Genomic DNA, 25,455 nt, shown 5'->3' with positions numbered 1-25,455 from the left:
TAGAGGAGGAGCAAAGAAGACGTGTGCGCGCTTTACATGTGAAAATTTGCGGGCTTAAAGACAAAGATAATGTGGACGAAGAGGTAAAATGACTCATGGCTTTGATGGGGGTTCATGAACCGATGCACACAAGAGCTTGGAGAGTGGGCAACAAGAAAAATGGAAGCAATGGGAAAACCTCGAAAAAAAGGGCACTCATCCTTCATTTTTCCTCCATGGAACCGAAGGACTTTTTGAAGAAAAGGTCAACTCTTAAGATGACGGGCATCTTTCTCGGGGATGATCTTACCCTCTTGCAGATCACTCATATGCAAGAGGTAATGCCGAAGATTAGAGCGGCAAGGGAAAAAGGAAAGATTGCCTTTTACCGAGATGGAAGAGTGGTAATACTGGAGCGACACGCCACATGACGATGCGAGACCTATGGGACCACACTCAAAGTTGCCGCCTAGAATTGTAATGGATCTATGCGCCTTGATGTGGGTGTTTTTGAGGATAGTTTTGCTGGAAGAGACATCATCTTCTACTTTGAGACACATCAGGCCCCTGAGAAATCTATGCCTCACATCAGTAGATACAGATGGGAGACAGCCTGCAGATAGGAGACGCGATTACAGCACAGAGGGCGGGGCTCAGGGGGAGTGGCAGTGTTATTCAGAGAGGAGTTGGAGCCTTTGATACATACAGCCCGCAGGGATGAGCAGGCTAGGTATATGTGGATGAGATTGAGAGCAGAGACAGACAAATATCTTTACATTGTTATTTGCTACTTTCCCCCGAGTACATCAGTCTATGCATCACCTAGAGGACAACCTCCCTTTTCTATTTTGGATGATGACATATGGGAGTTCTCTAGAGATGGTAACATTACCATTCTAGGGGACTTCAATGCTAGGGCGGCCCATCACCACCAGACAATATTAATGCTGAGAGAGCTAGATGTTGTATAGACGGGCCTCTCCAGACTATCAGAGGATGTGGAACATACTGAGTATGAACGACACTTGATAGACATGGGAACTGCACATGGACTGGACATCTTGAATGACCTACAAAGATTTCTTGCTGCGGGAGGTTTTACATGCTTTCCACACAGACATGGAGGCAACACAGTGGATTATGTCATGGCACAGTCGAGTGTCATCTTTAGTATCTAGGATCTCACGGTTGGACCCAGACCTGTTGGGGTGGCAGTGGATCATGCCCTTCTGTCGATGACCATCTCTTTTCAGTTTAATGTAGCACACAGTCCATGGGCAACAACACCTACTCACTACACCTTCACGCGAGAGACGGACTTTGTATATATAGATGGGATCTATAGACGACTGTGCACTGAGGAGACAGGGCGACCTCTAGAGGATATTACTACTATATTGACACAAACATTACATGATACAGCAGTAGAGGCATACCCACACACTCAGCCTGAGCAGAGACACCGTTTTGGGAGCATGCCACATAACACTTGGTATGATGTGGAAAGCTGCGAGACTAGAGCCAGACTTCAAAGGGAGGTGCTTTCGGGGGACATCACTCACAGATTGACTTCCGACGCCTAGTGCGACGAAAGAAGAGGGCATTTTTGGCTCGACTAGAGCAGGATCTATACCATCTATTCTTGAGTCAGGACTCGCGTGAGGCATGGCCGCTCTTTCATGAGCACTCTCCCCCCCTGCCATTACCTCTACAGAGGCATGGGGCCAGTACGCTTCATCTTTGTACACAGCTCCTAGACAAACGCCCTTCCCCGATGGTCCCGATCCATGCCCACACGCATGTGCTTTTTCCACCGCTGAGATGGTGAAGAAGACCATTGATAGGATGAGGACTGGGAGAGCATATGATCATGATGGCTTAGTGGCTGAGCATTTCATGCATGCCAAAGATCTACTAGTAGAGCTTCTAGCAGTTATGTTTAACTGTGCCATGTGTGAAGGCTTGCCTGATACTTGGAGCCTATCTACTATTGTACCTATCTTCAAGTCAGGAGACCCTATGAAGCCTGGGAATTATCACACTATCATGATTGGACACACATTGGCACGGTTGTACGCATCCATTCTTGAGCAGCAGCTCAATAGATGGGTAGAGAGGGAGAGGATATGTGCAGCCGGGCAGGAAGGGTTCACGAGAGGCTTTTCTACTCTTGACCATATCTTGACACTCAGAGCCATCATTGAGGAGGGCATATCACATGGGAGACGGATCTATTGTAGCTTTGTGGACTTTCGCAAAGCATTTGACACAGTACCCAGAGCTAGATTGATGCGTAGACTACAGGAGATGGGAGAACCTACAGAGCTCATTTGTGGGATCATGGCATTATACACGTCAATAGTGGGGCATGCACGCACCTCAAAGGGTCTATCTACACTGGTTCACTCCACTATTGGGTGAAGCAGGACTTCCTGCTATCTCCTACTCTATTTGGTATGTATGTGGATGAGGTTTTTGACTACATTGAGAGCGATGGTGATAGAGGTGCACAGCTGGCAGGGACATGGATTCCACTATTGTTATATGCTGATGATATTGTGTTGATCTCCGAATCTCTGGAAGGGATGCAACGTCACTTGGACGCTTTGCCTAGGTTTGCCCACCAAAGTGGTTTGTTTGTTAACCTCGGTAAAACCAAGGCTTTGGTGTTTAATACCACTCCACATTGGATTAGGAGGTCAACACCTACATTCACGTACGGCCAGGAGACCGTGGAGTATACGGATGCTTACACTTACCTTGGAGTGGTTTTTAGCGGACCAACATTTTCATTGAGAAGAGCAGCAGAGACAAGATTGACTAGAGCCCATGATGCATTGGGTAGATTGGAGAGGATGTGTTCGCAGGTTCAGTTTCAGGAGCCTCGGACGAAGTTCTGGCTCTTTGACACTTTGGTGGCCTCTGCATTGCTCTATGGAGCTGAGATATGGGGACCTTCATTGGATCATCACGGGAGGTCGGTCGCACGGATGGATGGGGGGACATGGAGAAACCTCTGGTCTCTATAATCTTGTGGCTCATTAGAGCCAAGGCTTCAGTACCACGTGCCATTATCCGAGTAGAGCTAACGGCCCCTCCAATAGTGGTTGAGGCCTTGCACTTGAGTCCTTTCGACAGTTAGCCATACAAGGAGATACAACATGCTGGTATGGGGAGAGACGCATGGGTTCAGCATAGACTAGTTGCCACCCTTCTAGTACTCACTGGGGATGCACCATCTCTCACTGTGACACAGCTCGAGATCACCAGGCTCATCCGCTAGGACTTGACTCAGCTAGACACCAGGAGGACATGGATACATCCAACACAAGAGCTGGGCACAAAGATGGCTTTCTACAGAGAGAGCATCTTCTCCAGTTTACGGAGGAAGGTTTTGTGAGGAGACCGAGATACATGGACACCCACCTGTCTCATGGGATGCGATGTGCTATTGGGTAGATACGCACACCTTCACACCAACTGTGGATTGAGACTGGGAGATACAACGGGGTACTAGCAGAGGCTAGGACATGTCCCTCGTGTTGAGACAGAGTTGCACTACACATGCCACTGCCCCGTCTACTACGAGATACGAGGCCGCTTCCATTGCTTGTTTAGAGAGGGTTTTGGACCACTCTCCAGAATCATGGGGTACATGGATTAGAGATGCCTGGGTTTGTTCCTGCTCGAGGTAGACACTGAGATAGCCTGATGAGAGGAGAGGATTAGACACTGAGATAGCCTGATGAGAGGAGAGACTAACTTGAAGGATGGAAAAGGGTCCGCCTCACGACGGTTAAACATACGGCGATTGTGATGGTGCCACAGAGACCATAGCAACCAAAATCTCACCCACGTGATGAAGATGGCAAAACGCTGGAGGGAAGTCAGAAGAATGCCAAAAAGCCAGAAACATTTGTGGAAAACCGCCGAGGGAAATCGAAGATTCATACAAGCAAAAATGCATCGAAGGAATGTCCTGGTGCAGCCACAATCGCAAAGCAGATGTCTGACATTCTCATCAGCAGCGAAGTAGCTGACACAACGAGAGGAGCTAATGCGACGCACTGCCATGAGAGTTCCAATGGGAAGAACTCCCAACACAACACCATAGAAACAAACGCTCCTTAAGAGGCAAGCGAGACTTCCAAATCGTAGTGAGGGCTTGTCTCCACAATTGTTCAAATTTGTGCAAAGCCCAGAGTGCAATACAGTGATCAACCAACCAAGAGTCTTGCACAAGAGAAGCATATATATGACGGGCATAAATTGCATCCATAGGAGTGTCCCAAATGAATCCATAACATGAAGACTCTTTGAAGTATACAAAAATGTTTTACTTTGCATATAATCCCATGTATGAAACTTATGTATTGGACACACATAACTTAAGATAAACTAATTCAACATTAACATAAATTTTAATTGGGTAAAACATAGACAAATATATGGTGCTAGTATAGATAAGCTATCCACAAAATTTTTCAAAGTCTTGGTATTTCTTTAAAGCTTATTGTAGCTATTCTTTATATTCATTACATGTAGTTTTGTGTGAGCTCTTTATGGGCCCAATTATATGTCATGATAAGCTTAAAAGTGTAAGGAGGAAAATTTTTAGAACTGTGACTTTTGCAGAGATTTTTTTAAAGAATGACATGGAATTTTACTCAAAACCTTGAAAAGAGGACACTGAAGTGTCCTGTTTTGGTACCAATCTAGCGCTAAACATACTTACATAAGAACTACTCATTTTGGGCTTATGCAATAAAATCTATCCCTCTATGTAGCTCTTCCTTTGATGAGCCAAAAAGTTCACTCATGCTTCATTTTAAAGAAACGTTAGAAAAAATGAGCACCTTACAATCATCCCAACATAGAATTTGAGATGTTGTCATCTCTCAAACAAGGTAATCAACAAACTTACCATTATATTCTTAAAGTCATCACCATTTAGGATGTGAATATAATCCCTCCAAATAGTCTTTCCTCTAGAAGGCCGAAAATACTTCTCTTGTCATAGAAATGAAGAGAGTCAAAAAACTAGAAACAGTCAAAGCATAACTCCAAAGCAAGACTTGAGAGGTACACGTGCGCACAAACATAGAAGAAGCAAAGCACTCTTAGGAGATTCTTTTTTGTTCTCCAACACACTAGAGGCCGACAGGGGGAGGTGCTTATCCCTTCCAAATATTAGCCATGAAACATGGTTTGGCAAGGGCCACGTACCATCGGGCAAGAGCCACTCGTAGGCATCACCATGACCATCGAATTGATGCACCACATGTATTGGGAACAACAGAGAGAACTTGTAGCAACAAAGGACACCCTAGGAGGAGGATGCACTCAAGTGTTCAAGGGCAAGAGCCCTAGCAACGTGAACACTAGGTGAGCACAAGGTTCTTGTGATTCTATCCATTAGTTTAAGGGGTGTATGAGCTCTTCCATCAACGAACCACCTTATCAGCACTCTTAGAAGATTCTTGTGATTCTATCCATTAGTTTCAGGGGTGTATGAGTTCTTCCATCACCAAACCACCTTATTAGCTAACAAGCGCACATGTGCACATGTAGGTATGCATGCACCCTTTTAATATACTCATCAGTCCTGATGTGATTATAACCTAGAGGTTTCGCATCTGTGTGCATGCACGATTCCTATCAACATTCTCTAGTTATTCCACAAAACAATTTTGTTCTTTGTCGAAAGTAGAAGGCTTGATGCTGTCATACGATACAAAATTTTTAAACAAGACTATGACTCAAAAAAGGCCTTCCTGACTTGAGCCCCAATATTACCTCATATAATTTACCCTTAACAACTGTCATAATTGAGGTAGATTACTTAACATCACATCATTCTCCCATATTGGTTGACTAGGATAAGGATCAAAATGTCTGTTTAGAAGGCATACGGACTTACACAGAACCCCATGCTCAAAATTCAAGCAATTGAAGGCTCCAAAACATTGCTTAATGGGGATGGCAGGATGCAGAACAAGGTTTTTGTCTTAAAGAAACTGAAAGCTCAAATTTTTTTCAAATTGTTCTAAAATGCTCTCAATTTTGTAATTGCCTTGGCTGAGTGAGCCATGGTAGCAGATGCCATCTCTGAATCTGGACGGTCCCAATGTATTATCACTCTTCGGTAGATTACGATCTCTTCTGATATCTCCCCTGTGCAGTATGCAATACAAAAGGGCGTGGAATGGTGTACTGTCTCATTGGCAATGAATAGGCCTGCAGTTTAAGAGAGAAAAATTTATTGCCTCGCTAGCTGAAAAACTACCAAATGGAATTCATGTTCAATGAGCAAGATGATTTTCTGCCATGAATACTACATTTAACTTACATGGGAGAAAAATACTTTCCGCTCCAGCTCTTCTTGCTCCCGTCGCATCTGCTTGGCAATACATTGTAACTCTAGGTGCCTCTCCAAACCTTTGATTGTGACAGGAGCAGTCTCTTTTAGGGGAGGTGATGGATTCACAGAAGGTTTAAAAGTACATTCCTTCAACGCTTCCAGCTCCCTAAGTGTTCTTGATTCCTGTTTGAAGTTGGCCTTTTCCTGTTATAAAAAATAGTCGAAGTCACGCAAATCAAGCTGAGTAAGACGTAGACACATCTGGCATACGAAAACAATATGTCACATAGATCCCAATGCATAACCCAGTCATTTTGCATGTTCCGCCACTCCATATCTACCGAGAAGACACAGAGTGATGAGTAGGTCCCTAAGCTAGGGGGTTAGTATTTATAATACACACTTGATTTGTTGTTAGGACAAGTTCTTTGCAATGAAAACCAATTGTGTCCTATAGTGGTATAGCTTCTGAGAGGATCTGTGGCTAGATGCTTTCCCAAGGTTGAGAACAGTGCTCACAGAAAACCATTTTCTCAACCAGTGAGAAAAGTGCACGATGCAAATCCTCCCAGTTTTTTGTGTCAAAATTTGAAGGACTTGCCAATTTTTACACTAAACGATGTAAACTTATGTCAGGTGCTTTCAACCTTGAAATCTAGCTCAAATTTTGGAATTTTAGCCAGATAAAATATACACTAAAGGTTGGTTTTTTGTGAACACTGGTTGAGAAGGGCCACCTCCAGCTTTGATCCATTTATGGGAATTTGATTATTTTACTTTATTTTAAAGCTTGACGTGAAGCATGGGTCTTAGTACTAAATCTATGTTTCAAACAACCTTTCAACAAATCTTTCATTGATGCAGGTAGCCAGTCAGGTAAGCAGTCAAGGATTATCCACTACGTCTAATTTCTCAACAAGACAGATCTTAACACTCTTGAGTTTATCTTGAAAAGTATGACCTTCCTCAGCTGCCTTCGTTGCATGATCATATTTTTCAAACGAAGATTATCATTTTTCCGTGTTGTTGAGTGTACCTGCATATTCATTCACAGTCTTTGCTCAATTGCATGTGATAAAGCATCTCCTCCTTACAGTTTAAATACATCCCTCCCCACTTGCCGAAGAAACTAACTTGAAAGTTCTGGCATTTATTCAGTGCTATACCTTACGAGCCTGCCTAGCCTAGTTTGCATGTGATAAATCATCTACTCCTTACAGGTTAAATACATCCCTCCCCACTTGCCAAAGAAACTTACTTGCAAGTTCTGGCATTTATACAGTGCTATACCTTAGGAGCCTGCCTAACCTAGTAATAAAGTGCAATAAGACATATAAAGAGGCCAGCTTGAATTACAAAGCTGCGGCTGTCTCAGCAGGAGCTCAATTGGGATTCATGTGGAGTGACTTCCTAAAGAAAGTCATATTATAAACTACTCACCTCAGGTCGAAAAGGGCATTTTTGCTGAAAATCGTATTCTGCAGCTTGTTCCAATGCTTCTTTTACCTTTCTACCTTTCTCATTCTATATCAGTAAATAACATTTGAAATTAAACCGAGCTCCACAAAATAAATAACTAACAATGCATGAAAAGGCACAAAGTGAAAAATCAAGTAATATTCATTGATATTTATGCATGATGACATACTTGAATGGAGTCTAGAACTCAGACTTGTACAGACATTTTTAGCACATCGGGATTTTGGTATATTTTTGGGTGGTGCAGTTGATGTGCCATGTATAGATCTCTCTTTAAACAGGAGAATAATACATACAACAGCGTGCTTTTGTAGATGTGAAGGATTGTTCTCTACAACTAGAGAGGAGGGGACTGTTTAATTGATTCTTTGTGGCTAGAAGAGCAAAGAAGAGAGAGCACCTTATTGATATTTTGAGTAAGATATTCCATATTATGGCAGACAGTGTCCTGGTTGGGAGTAAGTCATAGTAGCAAGACACGGGGGAAAGCTTTCTTAGACAAGCGAGGTTCCTGACTACATTAATATGTTTTTTACAATACGAAAGTGTATATTAATTTTAGTACTCAATTAAATAAATAAATATCACTAAGAACCCGGAGTGGACAATCGACCCCACCCTGGGGATAGAAGATGGCTGGTCCCCCCCCCCCGAAAGAGTATCTTTAAGGGTAAAGGAATAATACAAGCACGTTGATGGGGCTTGTTATCCATGATCTTTATCTCAATGGCACTCGGAAGATAACTCCCCCTTCACTAAATCTTTAGAGCAAAAACTTTCAACCCCAAAGAGTCTTAGCTCAATGTCAAGGTGTGGCAATCCTTCGAGCTTCCTCGGAGTCAGCTTCCAGAATCCTCCAAGCAAAGGCTAAAGCCCTCTCTAGCCACCACTCTCATGAAAGAGAGAGAACCTAAACATACAAGAGAACATCGCTTGTCACAAACTGTTGATGTAGAACCGGCTCGGGTGTAGACTCATTGCGAGTGGTGGTGAGTTTCGATCTTTCTGGATTTGTATGCGATGGAGTCGCAGATCTATGTATCCTGGAGCTCGGGGGCAATTGTCTCAGCCTGTTGTAGGGTGACCCCTCACTGTGCCTGTGTGATGGGTGATGGTAGAGTTGTGCTACTTTGGAAAAAATCTGTAAGCTGTGACTCTCTGCCACTCTTTGCTGCTGCTACAAGTGTCAGCAGTGTCTCTTTATGTCTGTGTATCTCCACTAGAAAACGGCCAAACTGTGCTGATCTCTAGACTCCATGATCTGCCGTAGGGTGGGTTGTCCTGTGAAAAGAGCCTCATATCTCATGCTCTACATCTGCAGACAAAGTGCTCCTCGTCCTCAGTCACCCTCTCTGTGCAAAGCTTGAAAAACCTCTCAGCTCGGGGGGTATGAGCAGCTCTTCCCGTCTCTCTCTATCTCTAGCTGGTGTGATGATACTCGGAGCTGACCGATTGCCACCCGTGAGCTATGTAGCATGTATGTGTCCATGTCGTGTGGTCTTTGGATGAACCTCTTGTCTAGCATGGTCAAGAAGTGCTCACTCTAATACATCATGTTCAGGGGAAGAGGCTGTCTAGATGCAATCCATGTCTCTTTGATGTAGAGCTTCCGTACATCCTCTCTAAGGATTGTGTTCCTCTCACTGTGTTAGAGCTGGATGAAGGAGTCATCTGAGTCATACAGGAAGGGTGGTAATCTATCCATGTCTATTCCATGTGCTCCAAACCTCTCTTGTTCTCTGAATGAGGCAAAATAAACTTGACTAGCATGGATAGAGTGGCTAAAGCTTCAAAAGGCCAAAATGACCTAGGAGACCAAAAGGTTACATCCATGTGCGACTCTAGTTGTAACCACCTTGGCATTGACAAGACGGTAAATTCTTAGCAACACACGAACAGAACAGAAACTTTAACAGATGAACTTCAAAACTCGAAGTAGTCGAGACACGAAGCGGCGGAGTTCTGCTTCCAGATGCACTGGCCCCAAAGTCTGGCACCCCTTCCGGTTCTCCTTTTTTTAATGATAAGAAAAGAGTACGTCTACCGAGGAGAATCCTCTACTCTGTGTGATCACACACTCATCTGACAAAGGCTCCCCCAAGGCACACTTATTGAAACTCCTCGCCAAAAGCAACTGTTACAAAAAGCTAGCGCTATTTCCAAAAGAATTTGCAAAAAAATATTTAGGTTCTCGAGTCACATGATTCCTTTTCTTGTCAAAAACATTGCCAAAAGTGTAGGAATTTCAGTCTTCGGAAGAGATAGTGTCAAGGTATGAGTGTCACTCGCTCTTCTTGCCTTGTCTAGAGTCCAAATCATTAGAAGAGGTAATGTTAAGATCTGAGCGTCAATAGCTCTTTTTGCCTCGTCTCTTGATGGTAGAAGAGGGAGAAGAATGGCTAGTGTCATCCTCGAAGTGAACATGCCAACGGTGTCACTTCTTAAATCCTTTTTTTACTAATTCTTCAAACGTGGATTGCTTGCCCAAGTACCCTGGAAAAAACTTGGACTTTTGTCCCTTTCTTGAGTGCTTGTAGAACTTCATCATCTCATTGATTTTGCATTCCATTGAGCGTTCGGCGTCCTCCTCTCTCAAAAGAGTGCGTTTCTTTTCTACTTTCGGCCTTGCTTTGGTTTTCATGGCCAACCTCAGAGGTTGTTGGGTAGTCTTCTGCCATATTTCACTTGATTCAGGAATCGATTGGTTCTTTCTATACTGAGCATAGGCTGGATCCCGTGAACACTTCATCAACCTCTTCGTACAACTCCTCACGTGCCATTTTGTGGGCCTCTATCTAGGGTCATGAGTTATGAGGATCAAAGATGTCGGGCTGTATCCACTTGAGTTACACAGGCAAAGAGACACTTTACTGAGGAGAGTTGGAGAGAGACAGTCCCAGAGACAGATTACAGATTTCTTTACACTAGATATTGGACACCCAGAGGAGCAGCCACCATTGCAGAGCTCTGCCCGCACTCAGAGAGAGAAATGAGAAATGAGAAATGTTATATTAATGTCTTCAAAAGGCCAAAGTGACCTATGAGACCAGGAAGTTACAATGCGGTGTATCTGATATCAAGTCAGATTAACAAAATAAATTAAACTAGGGATAACAAGATATAAATACTGCGGAATCCTAAACTAAGCGGATAGGTGTGAAAGGCGAAAGGCGTGAATCGTGTGAACTGAGCTATACAATGTGTAGACAATTTGGGAGGGAAGTAGAAATCTATCTGCATAGAGATCCATCTTCATCTGCACTCTAGACAACGAAAAAGTATGGCTCGAATCCTTTGCTGTAGCCTCCTTCGAAACTGTGTAGCTCCCCTTCTCCATCGGGGCCGTCTAGATCTCCCTAGCTCCAATGCACGGTCTATTAGAATGCCAGTAGTGCGGGTAGACCTCTCTACTGTTGGTTGCTCCTCTGTCTGTTCTTCTGGGTGTACAGTATCTAGTGTAAAGAAATCTGTGATCTGTCTCTAGGGTTGTCTCTCTTCAGCTCTCCTCAGTAAAGTTTCTCTATGCCTGTGTAGCTCAAGTAGATATTGCCCAAGACATCTCTGATCCTCATAACTCATGACCCTAGATAGTGGCCCGAAACCTTCTCTGAATAGACAATGAAAACGGCCTCGTATCTCATAGTACACTGTGCAATGACATATGTAGTGTACCTCTGTCTCTGGGTCTAGATGGCATAAGCGGCATATCCTGCTATTTGCTAGTGTCCCTCTGAATTTGCCAGTCTCAATCTCAAGCTGATGTGAGGACGTGCGTATCTGGCCAATGGCACATCGGACACCATGAGAAAGATGCCTATCCATATAGCTAGGTCGAATCACAAACCCATCCTCCGTGAGGTGGAGAAAATGCTCTCTATAGAAAGCCGTCTTTGTGCCCAACTCCTGTATCGGCTCTATCCATGTCCTCCTCGTGTCCAGCTGAATCAGATCCTGACGAATGAGTCTATTAATCTCTACCCGCGTCAAAGGCCTCAAGGGTGCCTGTAGAGAGTATTGAAAAGGAGGCAACTTATCCATGGTGAAACCATGTGTCCGAAACCATGATGCCATCTTTGCATACCAGCATGATGTATCCCCATTAAGAGCTAATTGTCTGGAGGACTCTAGAGCCACCCTTGCATATCTGTCTCTGGTAGTATCCCACAGACTGTGAACAAAGGAGACTGATCTAGTAAGTGCCTCAATCACCATAGGGGGAGCAGCTAATTCCGCTCGAATGATATCATGCGGTACGGAAGCCTTGGCTCTAATGAGCTGAGAGATCATAGATACCAGGGGCTTCTCCATACGCCTCCAACCCTCCTGGCCTACAGAAGGTCCCCAAACCTGCACCCCATATAACATAGTAGAGGCAACCAGAGTATCAAAGAGCCATAACTTTGTCCTGGGTTCCTCGAACTGAACTTGCGAACACATCCTCTCCATTCCTCCCAGAGCTGCACCAGCTCTGGTTAGTCTAGTCTCTGCCGCTCTTTTCAAGGAAAATCTCGGCCCAGTAAAGACTACCCCCAGGTAAGTGTATGCATCTGTATACTCCACAGTCTCTTGACCATACTTGAAAGTAGGTATTGATCTCCTGACCCATTGCGGTGTGGTGTTAAACACCATTACCTTGGTTTTACCTAGGTTTACACACAATCCACTATCCTGTGCAAAACTGCGTAGTGCATCCAACTGTCGTTGCATACCTTCTGGTGAATCAGATATCAGCACAATATTATCAGCATAAAGCAACAATGGGATCCACGTCCCTGCCACCTGTGCACCTTTGTCACCCTCTCTTTCGATGTAATAAGACACCTCATCAACATACATACCAAATAGCGTAGGAGACAATGGGCAGCCCTGTTTCACTCCAATAGTAGAGTGAATTAAATCAGATACCCCTTCCGGAGTGTGTACATGTCCCATCACTGATCTGTACAAAGCCATAATCCCCCAAATCACCTCTATGGGCACCCCCATCTCAAGTAATCTGCGCATCAATCGAGCTCTTGGTACCATGTCAAATGCTTTACGAAAATCCACAAAGCTACAATAGATCCGTCTCCCATGTGCTCTGCCCTCCTCAATGATGGCCCTGAGTGTCAGAATATGATCAAGAGTGGAGAAACCCCTCCTGAAGCCAGCTTGACCCTTCGCTCGTACACCCTCGCCCTCTGCCCAATTACTCAAGTGTTGCTCCAGGATAGATGCATACAACCGTGCCAATGTGTGTCCAACCATAATAGTGCGGTAGTTCCCAGGCTCTGTAGGGTCACCAGCCTTGAAGATAGGCACAATATTAGACAGCCTCCAAGTCTCAGGTAATCCCTCACACATGGCACGATTGAACAACACTGTGAGAACCTCCATCAGCATATCCTTGGCATGTATAAAGTGCTCCGCTACTAGACCGTCATGATCATATGCCTTCCCGGTCTTCATCTTGTCGATGGCCCTTTGTACCATCTCAGGTGTAAAGAAAGTGCTTGTAGCTGGGCAAGGCTTGGTAGGGTCTGGAAGGGGTTCCTGTCCAGGAACCGTATATAATGATGTCGCATATTGGCCCCACACCTCAGGTGAAGTAATCACTTGGGGAGGGGAGTGTTCATGGAAGAGTCGCCATGCCTCTCCTGAGTCCCTACTCAAGAACATCTGATACAAGTCTCGCTCTATCTGAGCTAGGTAAGCTCGCTTCTTCCGTCGCATAAGGCGTCGGAAAGCAATCCGAGACTGTCTGTAAGTGATGACTCCTAAAAGAAGATCCTTCTGAAGCTGGGCTCTCATCTCTCTGCACTCCTCATCATACCAACTATTCTGGGGCATGCTCCCAAAATGTCGTCTCTTGCCCGGCTGAGTGTGTGGGTACGCCACTGATGCAGCCCCATGCAGTGTCTCAGTCAATAGAGTGGTGCACTCCTCCACTGAGAGGCATGTACCATTTGTGCCAACTGTGCCTTCCAATAGACGGTCCCAGATCTCCTCTGAATAAACGAAATTAGTTTCTGGTGTGAATGTATAGCGGGTGTGTGACCTGCCTCCTGATGTCTGGGTTGTACTATACTGAAATTTAATGGATAGTGTCAAGAGAGCATGATCTACTGCTATGCCCATTGGCCTGGCTCCCACTGTGAAATCCTGAATGCAGGGGACAAAGCTCGGTTGTGTCATAACATAATCCACTGTACTGGCCCCATGTCTATGTGGAAAGAATGTGAAACCGGCTGCTCCAGGAAATCGCTGTAAGCCATTAAGTATGGCTAATCCATGTGTAGTCGTCATTTCCATGAGGTATCTCCCATACTCCGTTTGCTCTCTGTCATCTGAGCATCTGTCAAGTCCCAACTCACCCACATCCAGCTCTCTAAGCATCTCATCTGAAGTGTCGTAGAAGACTGTCTGCGAGTTGCCCGTTCGGGCATTGAAGTCCCCTAGGAGAATGATATCACCCTCCCTAGAGAACTCCCAAATGTCATCATCTAGGATAGAGAAAGGCGACTGCCCTCTGGATGCGGCATACATTGATGTACTGGGAGGAAAGTAACATATGGCAATATATAGGAACCGGCCTGTGTCAGTTCTCAGTCTCACCCACATATATCTAGCATGATCATCTCTTCGTACAATATGCAGTAATGGTTGTAGTTCCTCTTTGAATAGCACTGCTACTCCTCCTAAGCCTCTACTCCCATGCTCAGATCTCGCATTTGTCCTGTGAGCTGTTTCCCATCTGTATCCCACCACATGTGGCATTACCTGTCCAGGGGCCTGATGAGTCTCTAAGAAGAACACAATATCCTTGTCTTTGAAACTCTCCTCAAATGCACCCACGTCCAATCTCATAGACCCATTACAATTCCAGGTAGCCATCTTCAGTGTGGTCCCATATGTCTCGCACCGTCATGCAGTACGCCGCTCTAAAATCACCACCCTTCCATCTCTGTAGAAGGCTATCTTTCCCTTCTCCCTTGCCGCTGTAATCTCTGGCATTACCTCTCTCATATGTGCGAGCTGTGAGAGAGTCAGATCATCGCCGAGGAAAATACCTGTCTTTTTGAGAGTAGGCCTCTTCCTCAAGAATTCCTTCTTCTCTTCCAACGAGGGGAAGCGTAGTATGAGAGCTCTCCCCTTTGAAGACTCTCCCGTGCCATCACTTTTCTTACCTAGAGAGAGAGAGAGAGAGAGAGAGAGAGAGAGAGAGAGAGAGAGAGATGACACTGCATGTCGGGTCCTAACCACCCTCAATGGCCCCCTTGCTTTGTTGCTAGAGAAAGTACTTGCTTTAATTACTTGCACAAACTGCTACAATGCTGAATGCTAAATGGTTCGTGCGAATGACTGCAAAAACGCTACGGCTGATCTGATGCCGAGGCTGGATCTGATGCTATAGGCCGAAAACAATGATGGTACATGGCTGAAAACGCTGGTGGTAGATGGCTGAAAACAGTGGTGCTTGATGGTACCGGGTACTGGGGTACTACTATTAGCCCATGCAAGGGGTACTAGTTTTGGTGAGCTGATGCTGCCCGAGGGGGAGCCCCAGACCGGATCCTCCTAAGAAGAAGAATCGACTGAAGCTCTACCACTGTAGCCAGCTTGGCACTAACAACTTACAAGACGCTAAATCCTCAACAACACAGACGAACAGAACAAAAACTTTTAACATATGAACTTCAAAACTCAAACTAGTCGAGACACAAAGCGGCAGAGTTCCGCTTCCAAATGCACTGGTCCCAAAGTCTGGTGCTCCTTCCCATGCTTCTTTTTATATTGATAACAACAGAGCACAATTGCCGAGGAGAGTCCTTTGCTCTGTGTGACCACACATTGATCTATGAGAGGCTCCCCCAAAGCATATTTATAAAGGCCCCTTGCCAAAAGAAACCGTTACAAAAAGCTGTTGCTATTGCCAAAAGCATCTGCACGGCCAAACTTGCATGTTCAAACTATTCAAGCTTGCCACGTCAACTGCCGTAAATGGTGCTGCAATTGCTGCCGCGTTTTACCGGATTTCCACATTATCAGTGTAGAGACAACCACATCAAGATTTTTTGTTAGGTTCATAACGCCACATCATCACTTTTGTGAAACTAGTACAATGTCTGGGAACATGAAAATTAAAAATAAATGAGGGCACCTAGAGTGGGAAGGTATGTGAGCCTGTCCTACATCCTCATCATCATCATCATAAAATACATCATCTCAAAACATATGGGGAGGGGTACAATCATGTGAGGGCTAATGAGGTGTACAATGAAGAAAGCATACAATGGTGATTATCCCATGAACTCTCATGGGTCTTTGCAATGGTCTCCATAGTCAGCTCTCTAGGGGGTGTGCTTGATGTCGTTGAACGATGCTCCGGATCCTATGATGTAGCTCATCTAGGATGCGAGGATCCTCGCATCCTCCGGCATCGTGAGTGGCCAAGTTGGATGGCTTGATCAAGAAGGATGTCCCAATGAGGGTGTGAGTGGGTAACTTGTGGTGGGACATCCTAAATAGTCCCTCTGTAAAAAGTAGCGATTTGCCTCTATATGGATCCTCTATGTGTAGATCCTATGCTCCTGAGGGTAGTCTCTTTGAGTCTACAGATCTCCATCAAGAAGAGACCTAGGCACCTCTCATCATAGTAATCCATGATGCGAGATAAGAGGCCAAAGCCCTCTCTGAATAATCAATGAAAATGCCCACGGATCTCATAGTATTTTGTGCATTGCCAAACATAATACTGCTCTATTTTTGGCTCTCTCTCTGGCAAACCTGGCATAATCTCTCCTCTGAGGGTATACCTTTATATCGGTAAGTCTCTACCTCCAATTGATGAGATGAGGTGCGTAGCTGACCAATAACACATCTAATGCCAGAGACAGGTGGGTGTCCATATACTTGGGGCGTAAGATACACCCATCATCTATCATGCGGGGAAGATTGTTTTGATCAAAAGCCATCATCGTCCCCAATTCATGTGACGGAGACCGCCAAGTCGTCCAAGTATCCAACTGAGATCATGTTTATTAATCCTGCTAATCTTTGAATGTCTGAAGGTGGGGGATGGTGCATCCACGGAATACTGAAAAGGGGGCAGCCTGCCCATACTAAATTCATGCAGCTCAAAACAAGATAATCCTGCCAAGCTTTGAATGTGTGAAGGTGAGGAATGGTGCATCCACGGAATACTGAAAAGAAGGCAGCCTGCCCATACTAAATTCATGTAGCTCAAAACAAGATAATATTTGTGCAAACCAGCATAGAATATCACCCTCATTGGTCATTTGTCACGATGACTCAAGCGCTAGTCGTGCATATCTGTCATGTGGGAGCTCCCATGTGCTATGATGAAAGACGCTGATCTAGCAAGAGCCTCCACTACAATCGGTGGTGCACTCATCTCAGCTCTAATAATCTCATGTGGCATTGAAGCTTTCGCCCTGATCAGCCTCCATGGATCTGCATCCATCATATGTGCACCCTGATCTACTATGATGATACAGGCTAGGCCCTCATAACTGCACTCCATAAAGCATGGTAGGAGAGACCAAAGTAGAGTCATCAGGCTCTAAAAGACCCTTTGATGTTCGTATTGTCCCTATAACTGTCTCATAGAGTGCCATGATATTTCATACAAGTTCATGTGGGACTCCCAAGTCACGTAGTCTTCGTATCAATCTGACTCTCTGAACTGTGTCAAAGGCTTTGTGGAAATCCACAAAGCTACGATAAATCCTCCTCCCATGTGCTTTGCCCCCCTGAATGATCACTCTAAGCGTAAAGATATAATCAAGTGTAGAGAATCCCATCTTGGATCAAGTCTTCCGTGAAGCTCATACACCCTCTCTCTTTGCCCATCTGCTCAACTCATGCTCAAGGATAGATGCATATAGCTTGGCCAATGAAACCCCTCACACATGGCCTATTCAACATGAAGGCCAACAAACCATCAATATGATCTCTAGCATGTATGAAATGCTCTGCCACTTGCTAGAGATTATAATTAGTTTGTGCAAGTAATTAAAACAAGTACTTTCTTGTTCAGTTCTCTCAAGTGAAGTAGAGTAGCCTTGCGTTTGTGCAAAGTACTAGGTCTGAGTTAAAGTGCCAAGCCTCCCTAGAGTCCTGACTCAAGAGCATCTGATAAATATCTCTCTGAAGCTTAGCTAAGAAAGCTCTAAGGCCTTGATAGAGTATACATGAATGCCAATCTGTGATCTCCCCCAAAGCTACCACTCTTTGCCAGGCTCTTGTCTCTCATCACTCATCATCATACCAACTATTCTGAGGCATGCTCCCAGATCATGGTCTCACAGTAAACTAAGAGCGGGAAAAAGTTGTGGCTTCCGTTGTGTGTATCATCTCAGTTGATATTTGGGTGAGCTTCGACGAGGGTCTATGGGGGTTCTCTCTTGCTAGAAGACTATACAACTCTATTGTATACACTCCATTAGTCTCTCTGCATCTCGGATGGCGATGTGCTGCATGATGAAAGCCGCCAATAGTGTAAGAGTAGATCTCTCAACATCCCTCGGAAGTGTCAAAGAAGGATACCTAATGACATGCTGTCCTAGCATTGAAATTCCCAAGTAGGATGACATTTCCATCCCTCGAAAACTCCCAAATATCCTCATCTAGTGTCATGTATGGTGAGTTCCCCTTAGGTGAAGCATAATGAGATGTGCTAGGAGGGAAGTAACATGTGGTGATGCAGAGAGCTCTTCCCTCCTCCACTCTAACTCTGCCCCACATATAGCGGGTACTCTCATCTTCGCGAACCACCTGGATGATAAGAGTGTACCTCCTCCCTAAATAACATTGCTACTTCTTCTCATCCTCTGTTATTATGTTCATTACAAGCCATTTGCCTGCATGTGCTCTCCCATCTATATTCAATCACCCTCGCGAGTGTGCTCTCACGTCTCAAAATAGAAAATGACACCCCTCCCTCTAAGGAATCCTTGAATGCATAACTAGCCATTGCAATTCCATACCGCAAGCTTTAGGTTGGTCCCATAGGTCTCGCACCATCATGCAGAGCGTCTATCAAGTCTACCACTTTGGCTGACTGCCACATCACCAGTTCCGCGTTTTTCGGCTCAGCTTGCCACGTCAGCAGCTCCACACAAATTTGTTACTAGGTGTGTAGGGTTTTAGGCCCCTTGGGCGGTGTCTATAAGTTGGTTTGGGTTAGAATTTTAAAACTCTAACCCTTTGGTCCTCTCGACCATATCTTTTAAGTTGGGCATGCCCATGTTTCAGGTTTGTTTCCAGCGTTTCATGTTTTGTTTTGTTTTGAGGAGATGAAACGTGTTTTCATGTGATCTTGATTGGTGCTCATGATGGTGAACAATCTACTCAAGTTGGAGAATCTCTTCGATCTCCTCTACCTTTGGAGGATCTTCTATAAGTGGTTCACTCGTCGGACCAACATAAGGATGAAGTTTTATGTGAAAAGCACTATGGATTTTCTTCAAATCATAGAAAGATCAGATCTTAGAGTCGCATCGTTGACTTTGTTTGTAATCTCTAACGGCCCATAATATCTATAGGAAAGTTCCACAACTTTCCTTTTGTGGCCAGCTCGTTTCTTCAATCTTGCCTTCTTAGACTTGAAAACCAAATGGCACACACATGTGCTTTCTTTACCGCGCTGAGATGGTAAAGAAAGCCATTGACAGGATGAAGACTAGGAGAGCATATGATCACGATGGCCTGGTAACAGAGCATTTTATACATGCCAAAGATTTGCTTGCGGAGCTTCTAGCAGTGATGCTCAACCGTGCCATGTGCGAGGGCCTACCTGATACTTGGAGTTTGTCTACGATTGTACCTATCTTCAAGTCAGGGGACCCTATGGATCCAGGGAACTACCGCACTATCATGATTGGACACACATTGGCACGGTTGTACGCATCCATCCTTGCGCAGCAGTTGAGTAGATGGGCAGAGAGAGAGGGTGTACGAGCAGCAGGACAGGTGGGTTTCAGGAGAGGTTTCTCTACTCTTGATCATATTCTGACACTCAGAGCCATTATTGAGGAGGGGAGATCACGTGGGAGACGGCTCTACTGTTGCTTTGTGGACTTCCGCAAAGCCTTCGATACAGTGCCCAAAGCTAGATTGATGCGCAGACTGCAAGAGATGGGGGTTCCAAAAGAGTTGATTTGGGGGATCATGGCTCTATACAAGTCAGTAGCGGGACATGTACGCACTCTAGAGGGGATTTCTGATTTGGTTCACTTCACTATTGGGGTGAAACAGGGCTGCCCGCTATCTCCTACACTATTCGGTCTGTATGTGGATGAGGTTTCTGACTACATTGAGAGGGATGGTGATAGAGGAACACAATTGGCAGGAACATGGATCCCACTATTGTTATATGCCGATGATATTGTACTGATTTCTGATTCCCCGAGGCCCGAGGGGAATGCAGCGTCATTTAGATGCTTTGTACACATTTGCCCACGATAGTGGATTGTCTGTTAACCTAGGGAAAACCAAGGTTATGGTGTTTAACACCACACCACAGTGGGTCAGGAGGTCAGAACCTACTTTTACATAGTCCGGGGAGACAGTGGAGTATACATATGCATACACCTATCTTGGGGTAGTCTCCAGTGGACCGGCATTTTCATTGAGGAGAGCAACATAATATTACGTGCCCTCTATAATGGGTGCTCCTTAGTGCAATGTGCGTGATATCTCACTCCACAGACCGAAATTTCAAGGGTCTCTCCACACAGGGTGAATATTACGTTTCCGACTTTCAAGGGTCTCTCCACAGAGGATGCTGACGACCATGCCCGGAGGTTTGTTTCTCTCTGCAGAGGTCGTGGCCTCAACCGAGAAGATGCCTACTTAGTACTCTTCCCATCTACCTTCGATGGCTTAGCAGACAAGTGGTACAGCCAGTTTGCAGAGAACCACTTTGCAACTTGGGCCACTTTACGACAACAGTTTTGTGAAGCTTTCAGACCAGGGGACTTTTAGGAGGTCCTGGATGAGTTGGCAAACCTTATGCTCCAGCCAAATGAGACTTTTGCAGAGCTCATGACCAGAACAAAGTCTCTGGTGGCCAAGCTTCCTCAGCAATCGGGTGAATTTATGGTTAAGAAGTGGGTGGAGAAGGCTCTTCCCAAAACTTCCCAGCAAAAACTCCGAGAGAGTCTCCGACCTGACGCCACTCTGGAGGAGTTTGTTGCGGCTGCTACGAGGATAGAAGGAGCTAGGAAGTTGTTCACCAACTCCCCTCAGGTAGAGACCCCCTCAGTGTTTTTGGAAAATTCTTCTGATCCATTAACTTCTTACGCAGGGAACTGGAAGCCCTAAATTTACAGCAAGCTCTTCAAGAGGAGAGGTCCTTCTCTCTTAGACAGGAGCAGCCTCCACATCACGAGGCATTGGAATAGATCAAGCGCGAGCTAGAAGAGCTCAAGTCTCAGCAGGAGACTAAGGCTATGGTTTGGTGTAGCTCATGCTGCTCTCCAGGGCACCCTCCACATGAATGCCCCCTTCGGGTTTACTGCCACTTCTATGAAAATTCTGGACATGAGGACAAGGATTGCTACTACCTCAAGGGATTGCGACAAATACAACAAAGTCTTGGTCCTGCTCTTCAACAAGGGCCAGCACCTGCATCCAATATGGTGTCTCCCTGTGACCATCCACACCACATGCCACCTTTATTGACAGTCCCTCCTATGCAAGGTATGCAAAGTACTTTTCCCTCTTAGAGCTTTTATCATGCCCATGCTCCCTCATCCCCTCAAAGCTTCTATGCCTCCACCTCCAACTCCATGCACCGGGAGCAAGGACCACCTCGCCCTTCGACTCGCCCATTGAATCGGCCCATTTTGTGCTACAGATGCGGGGAATATGGTCATTACCAAAGCAAATGCTCCCTACCAAAAGGGTCCCCTCCTTGCCGTCATTGCCCTGAAACGAAAAATCACTACAATAAGGATTGCCCTAAACTTCGTGCATCCATGGGTTTGAACCCAAGTCAAAGCCAGAATGAGTTTACCTTTCCCAAGCTCAATTTGATAGCAGTTAGCACCATTCCTCAACCACCCCCTTCTGCCCATGTGGTTACCCCTCAAGATAAGATGCACTTGGTCGAGGAGCCAGCGGGCGTCCTCACTCGGGCCCAGCGAACCGCTCTCGGTCTTAGCATTCCCGCACGTTCAACTTCCCCACACATTCTCACAACAATGGATACCCTGCCTTCAGCTGTTGACAAGCCATCACCCAGTGACAAGCAAGAATCCAAATCTTTGCTCTCCGATATTGATGAAGCCTTCTTGGAAGCAGTTTCCGATCTACAAAAGATCAAGGTCCCAGAGAAACCATTGGTAGAACAAGAACACGTTCAACTTCCCCACACATTCTCACAATAGTGGATACCCCGCCTTCAGCTATTGACAAGCCATCACCCAGTGACAAGCAAGAATCCAAATCTTTGCTCTCTGATATTGATAAAGCCTTCTTTGGAAGCAGTTTCCAATCTACAAAAGATCAAGGTCCGAGAGAAACCACTGGTAGAACAAGAAAAGCTTACATCAGAGACAATCTTGAAGAACACCTTCCAACAAGTGTCCCTTATGACATGCTGCGGCTAGATGCAAGTTTTAGCAGTGACACCCTTGTAGTTATTCAACCACTTTACCCCGGAGCATGTCCTAGTGGGGGCACTTCCCAGTGCAACCATCAAAGTCCTATATGATATCCCATCCCGCTGCCCCCCTCACTGATTATCGAAGCTCTCGTCTCACCGTGTCCGTCTTGGGGCGACACTTCTCAGGAGTGATAGTGGATGGTGGATCTGGCATCAATCTAATGCCTGAGGCCCTGAGTTCACTATGTTAGCTCTTGGTCTACAACCTACTCGCCCTGCTCCCTTCACAGTTACATTGGCCAACTAGAGGACAGTCTACCTAGTGGGCATAGTGGACAAAGTGCCTCTGTAGGTACAAGGATTTACCTTTAACTTGGATATTGTTGTGGTTCGTCTTCCCCAGGTTGAGGGCGGATTTTCCTTGCTCATCGGTAGACCATGGCTGCGACACACTAAAGCACTTCATGATTGGGGAAACGACGCAATGTGGATACATACTCCTGGCTCCCCAATGCAACCCATTCGCTTAGAAGGAGGCATGGATCCCGTTGTGCAGCAAGTTTCTCTGTCAATGGAAAACAACCCTGCACATGAACAACCTACTACACCTGAAGGGTCAGACGAAGATTTGCTAGAGTGGTTGGAAGCTACTAAGTCTATGCCTTGTTATGGACTATCTATTCAACCTTTGCCTGAGGTCACACCCGTTTCCTGTGTTCCTATCGTAATCAAGCCCAATGAGCCAACAACTAGTGTAGAAGTCACAGAGGTTGATTGGTCAGTTGGCCCTTTACTAAAAGCCTTTACACTTGGTAAGCTCACAAAGGACCGCAGTAGGAGGAAGTTCGTCGTAATACCTCTATCTTCTCATTGTGTCTCTTGCTCTTGGCTGTTGTTTCCTACCCAACCCCTCTCCACCTCTCCTTTCTCTCGCCCCTCTCCACAATCACCCCCTATCCACCTCTCCTTTCTCTCGCCCCTCTCCACCCTCTAGACCCTACCCACCCCCTCCCTTCCCCCCTCGCCCCTACCCACCCTCCCTCCCCCTCTCGCCCCTATCTAGCCCCCCCTCGCCCCTACCCACCCTACCTCCCCCTCTCACCCCTATCTAGCCCCCCCTCGCCCCTATCTATCCTGACCCCCCCGCCCTACCCACCCCCTCCCCTCGCCCCTCTCTAGACCCCTCTCGGCCCTATCCCCTCACCCCTCACCCCTACCCTACCTACTCCTTCCCCTCTAGCCAACTGCAACTAATTGCGAATTCCTCCACTTCTGATGCCTTGTGGGATTTGTTAATCTTGGCCGTCTTCTGCTTCTACTTTTGGTCAGCTTACCTCATTGAGCCGGGGTCATTACTTCTTCATCATATCTTGAAAATATCGACAATGCTTCATTGGTACTTCTTCCTAGGAATTCCTGGGACTCAACATCTTCTCCAAACATCATCTTCTGACGTCAAGAGTGTACTGCGTTTTTTCCGGTGTAATTTCATTGTTCTCTCTAGTTTCACTGTTCCATCTCACCGGGACGGCGAGTGGTTTTGTGGCGGGCAACCTGTAGCAGGGCTACAATGTCACTCGCATGGGACAAGCAGTTAGTTGCAGTTGGACTTGAGTTCACACTGGGCGGACTCTCGCCTGGGCTATGACACATGGCAAGTGTTACGGATGGTGGTCCAGTGGACCCCGTGGACAGCTCACCACCACCTCAGTTAGGAGATAGGCTTAGATGGATTGAGATATTTGCCAGCTGTTGGTAGCTCTTAGCAGATACATATGAGTGGTTGGTTCCAGTCGTACGTACGCATCATCATCTACTTTGGTGTGGTCAGTCATCTAGAGTCTGTTATTAGAGTTGTACACAACATGTCTGCACCATCCGTGCACAGTTGAGCCTCGACACCCCCACTGTACCTATGAGATCTCGGCAGGAGCTGAGTGTGCTGCCATGCCAGAGTCTATATCGATTTCTTTGAGTTTGTCGATGTTCGTGTTGTTCCTCTGCTGAGTCGTACTATAGTTGCTCTGTTGTTCTTTGTCTTTTGTGTTTTCATTCTGTGGAGTGAGATATCACGCGCATTGCACTGAGGAGCACCCACTACAGAGGGCACGACACATTATCTCCGCTACACCATGTTGTAACTCTGTGGTCTCATAGGTCATTTTGGCCTTCTGAAGACGTTAATATAGCATTTCATTTCATTTCTCTCTCTCTCTCTCTCTCTCGTTGCCATTATTGTAGGGCTAATGATCACACGATTAAGCAATGTCCTAAATTGAAGGCAAAAGAGGCCAATGTAGCGCGGATAACGTGTCGTGCTCTCTATAGTGTGGGTTCCCCTCAGTGCAATGTGCGTGACAATCTCACTCAAACAAATGGAAACTCTCTCAAACAGAATGAAACACAGAAATAATGGAAAACAACAGAGACACAACAGTGGACTAGAACATGTGGCCTCGACTAGCTCAAAGAACCATGTATAGACTCTGGCATGGCAGCACACTCAGCTCCAGCCCAAGACTCACAGGTACAAATGGGGGTGTCGAGGCTCAAATGTGCAGGGATGGTGAAGCGGTGCTCTGTGTAAGACTCGCTCTAGACGACTACGTACAAGATAATCCTGTGAAGCAGATGATGATAATGACCCAACGGCCCATAAATGTCAGCCACCTAAGCCAATCTCCAAAGTGAGTGGTGGTGGTGACGTGGCCACGATGTCCACTAGACCACCGTCCGTATCCTGCCACGTGTCACTACCCAGCCCAACCCAAGAGAGTCCGTCCAGTGTGAACCAGACCCCGACGGTTCACACCAGACCAACTGTACTAACTGAGTGTCTTGTGAAAGTGACACTGTAGCCTGCTACAGGTTGCCCGCCACAAGACCTCTCACCGTCCCGGTGAGAGGAATACTGAAAAAACTGTGAAAGAAAACCATTAGGTACTGCATCTGTACATCCTTCATGAAGCAGGTTCTAGGCCCAAAAGTGGAGTTTAAACACACTGCACTGCTAAAAAATGATGTT

The 25,455-nt window shown here is 45.8% G+C and overlaps 1 protein-coding gene across 15 annotated transcripts in view; it reads right to left on the bottom strand.

Annotated features, from left to right (window-relative positions):
• Positions 1 to 5,758: 5,758 nt before the first annotated feature.
• The window catches only part of LOC147433833 (uncharacterized), a 154,441-nt gene continuing 134,744 nt past the window's right edge, over positions 5,759 to 25,455 (bottom strand). For 6 of the 15 annotated variants that reach the window (XM_086490458.1, XM_086490452.1, XM_086490457.1 and 3 more), the window contains 4 exons: positions 7,781 to 7,864; positions 7,302 to 7,376; positions 6,329 to 6,544; positions 5,759 to 6,216 (listed from right to left, as the gene is read on the bottom strand). In XM_086490458.1, coding sequence (XP_086346584.1) covers positions 6,130 to 6,216; positions 6,329 to 6,544; positions 7,302 to 7,376; positions 7,781 to 7,864 — 462 coding nt within the window. In that variant the 3' untranslated portion in view covers positions 5,759 to 6,129. Of the gene's footprint in view, positions 6,217 to 6,328; positions 6,545 to 7,301; positions 7,377 to 7,779; positions 7,865 to 25,455 lie in introns of those variants that run through there. The other 9 variants (XM_086490459.1, XM_086490462.1, XM_086490455.1 and 6 more) reach the window with 8 other exon arrangements.

The sequence above is a fragment of the Adiantum capillus-veneris genome, chromosome 19 (assembly GCF_014529385.1).
Source record: "Adiantum capillus-veneris isolate H3 chromosome 19, ASM1452938v2, whole genome shotgun sequence".
In the NCBI taxonomy this organism is placed as follows: Eukaryota; Viridiplantae; Streptophyta; class Polypodiopsida; order Polypodiales; family Pteridaceae; genus Adiantum; species Adiantum capillus-veneris.
The sequence above is the reverse complement of the archived record's forward strand: the minus strand, read 5'-3'. Positions and strand labels throughout refer to the sequence as shown.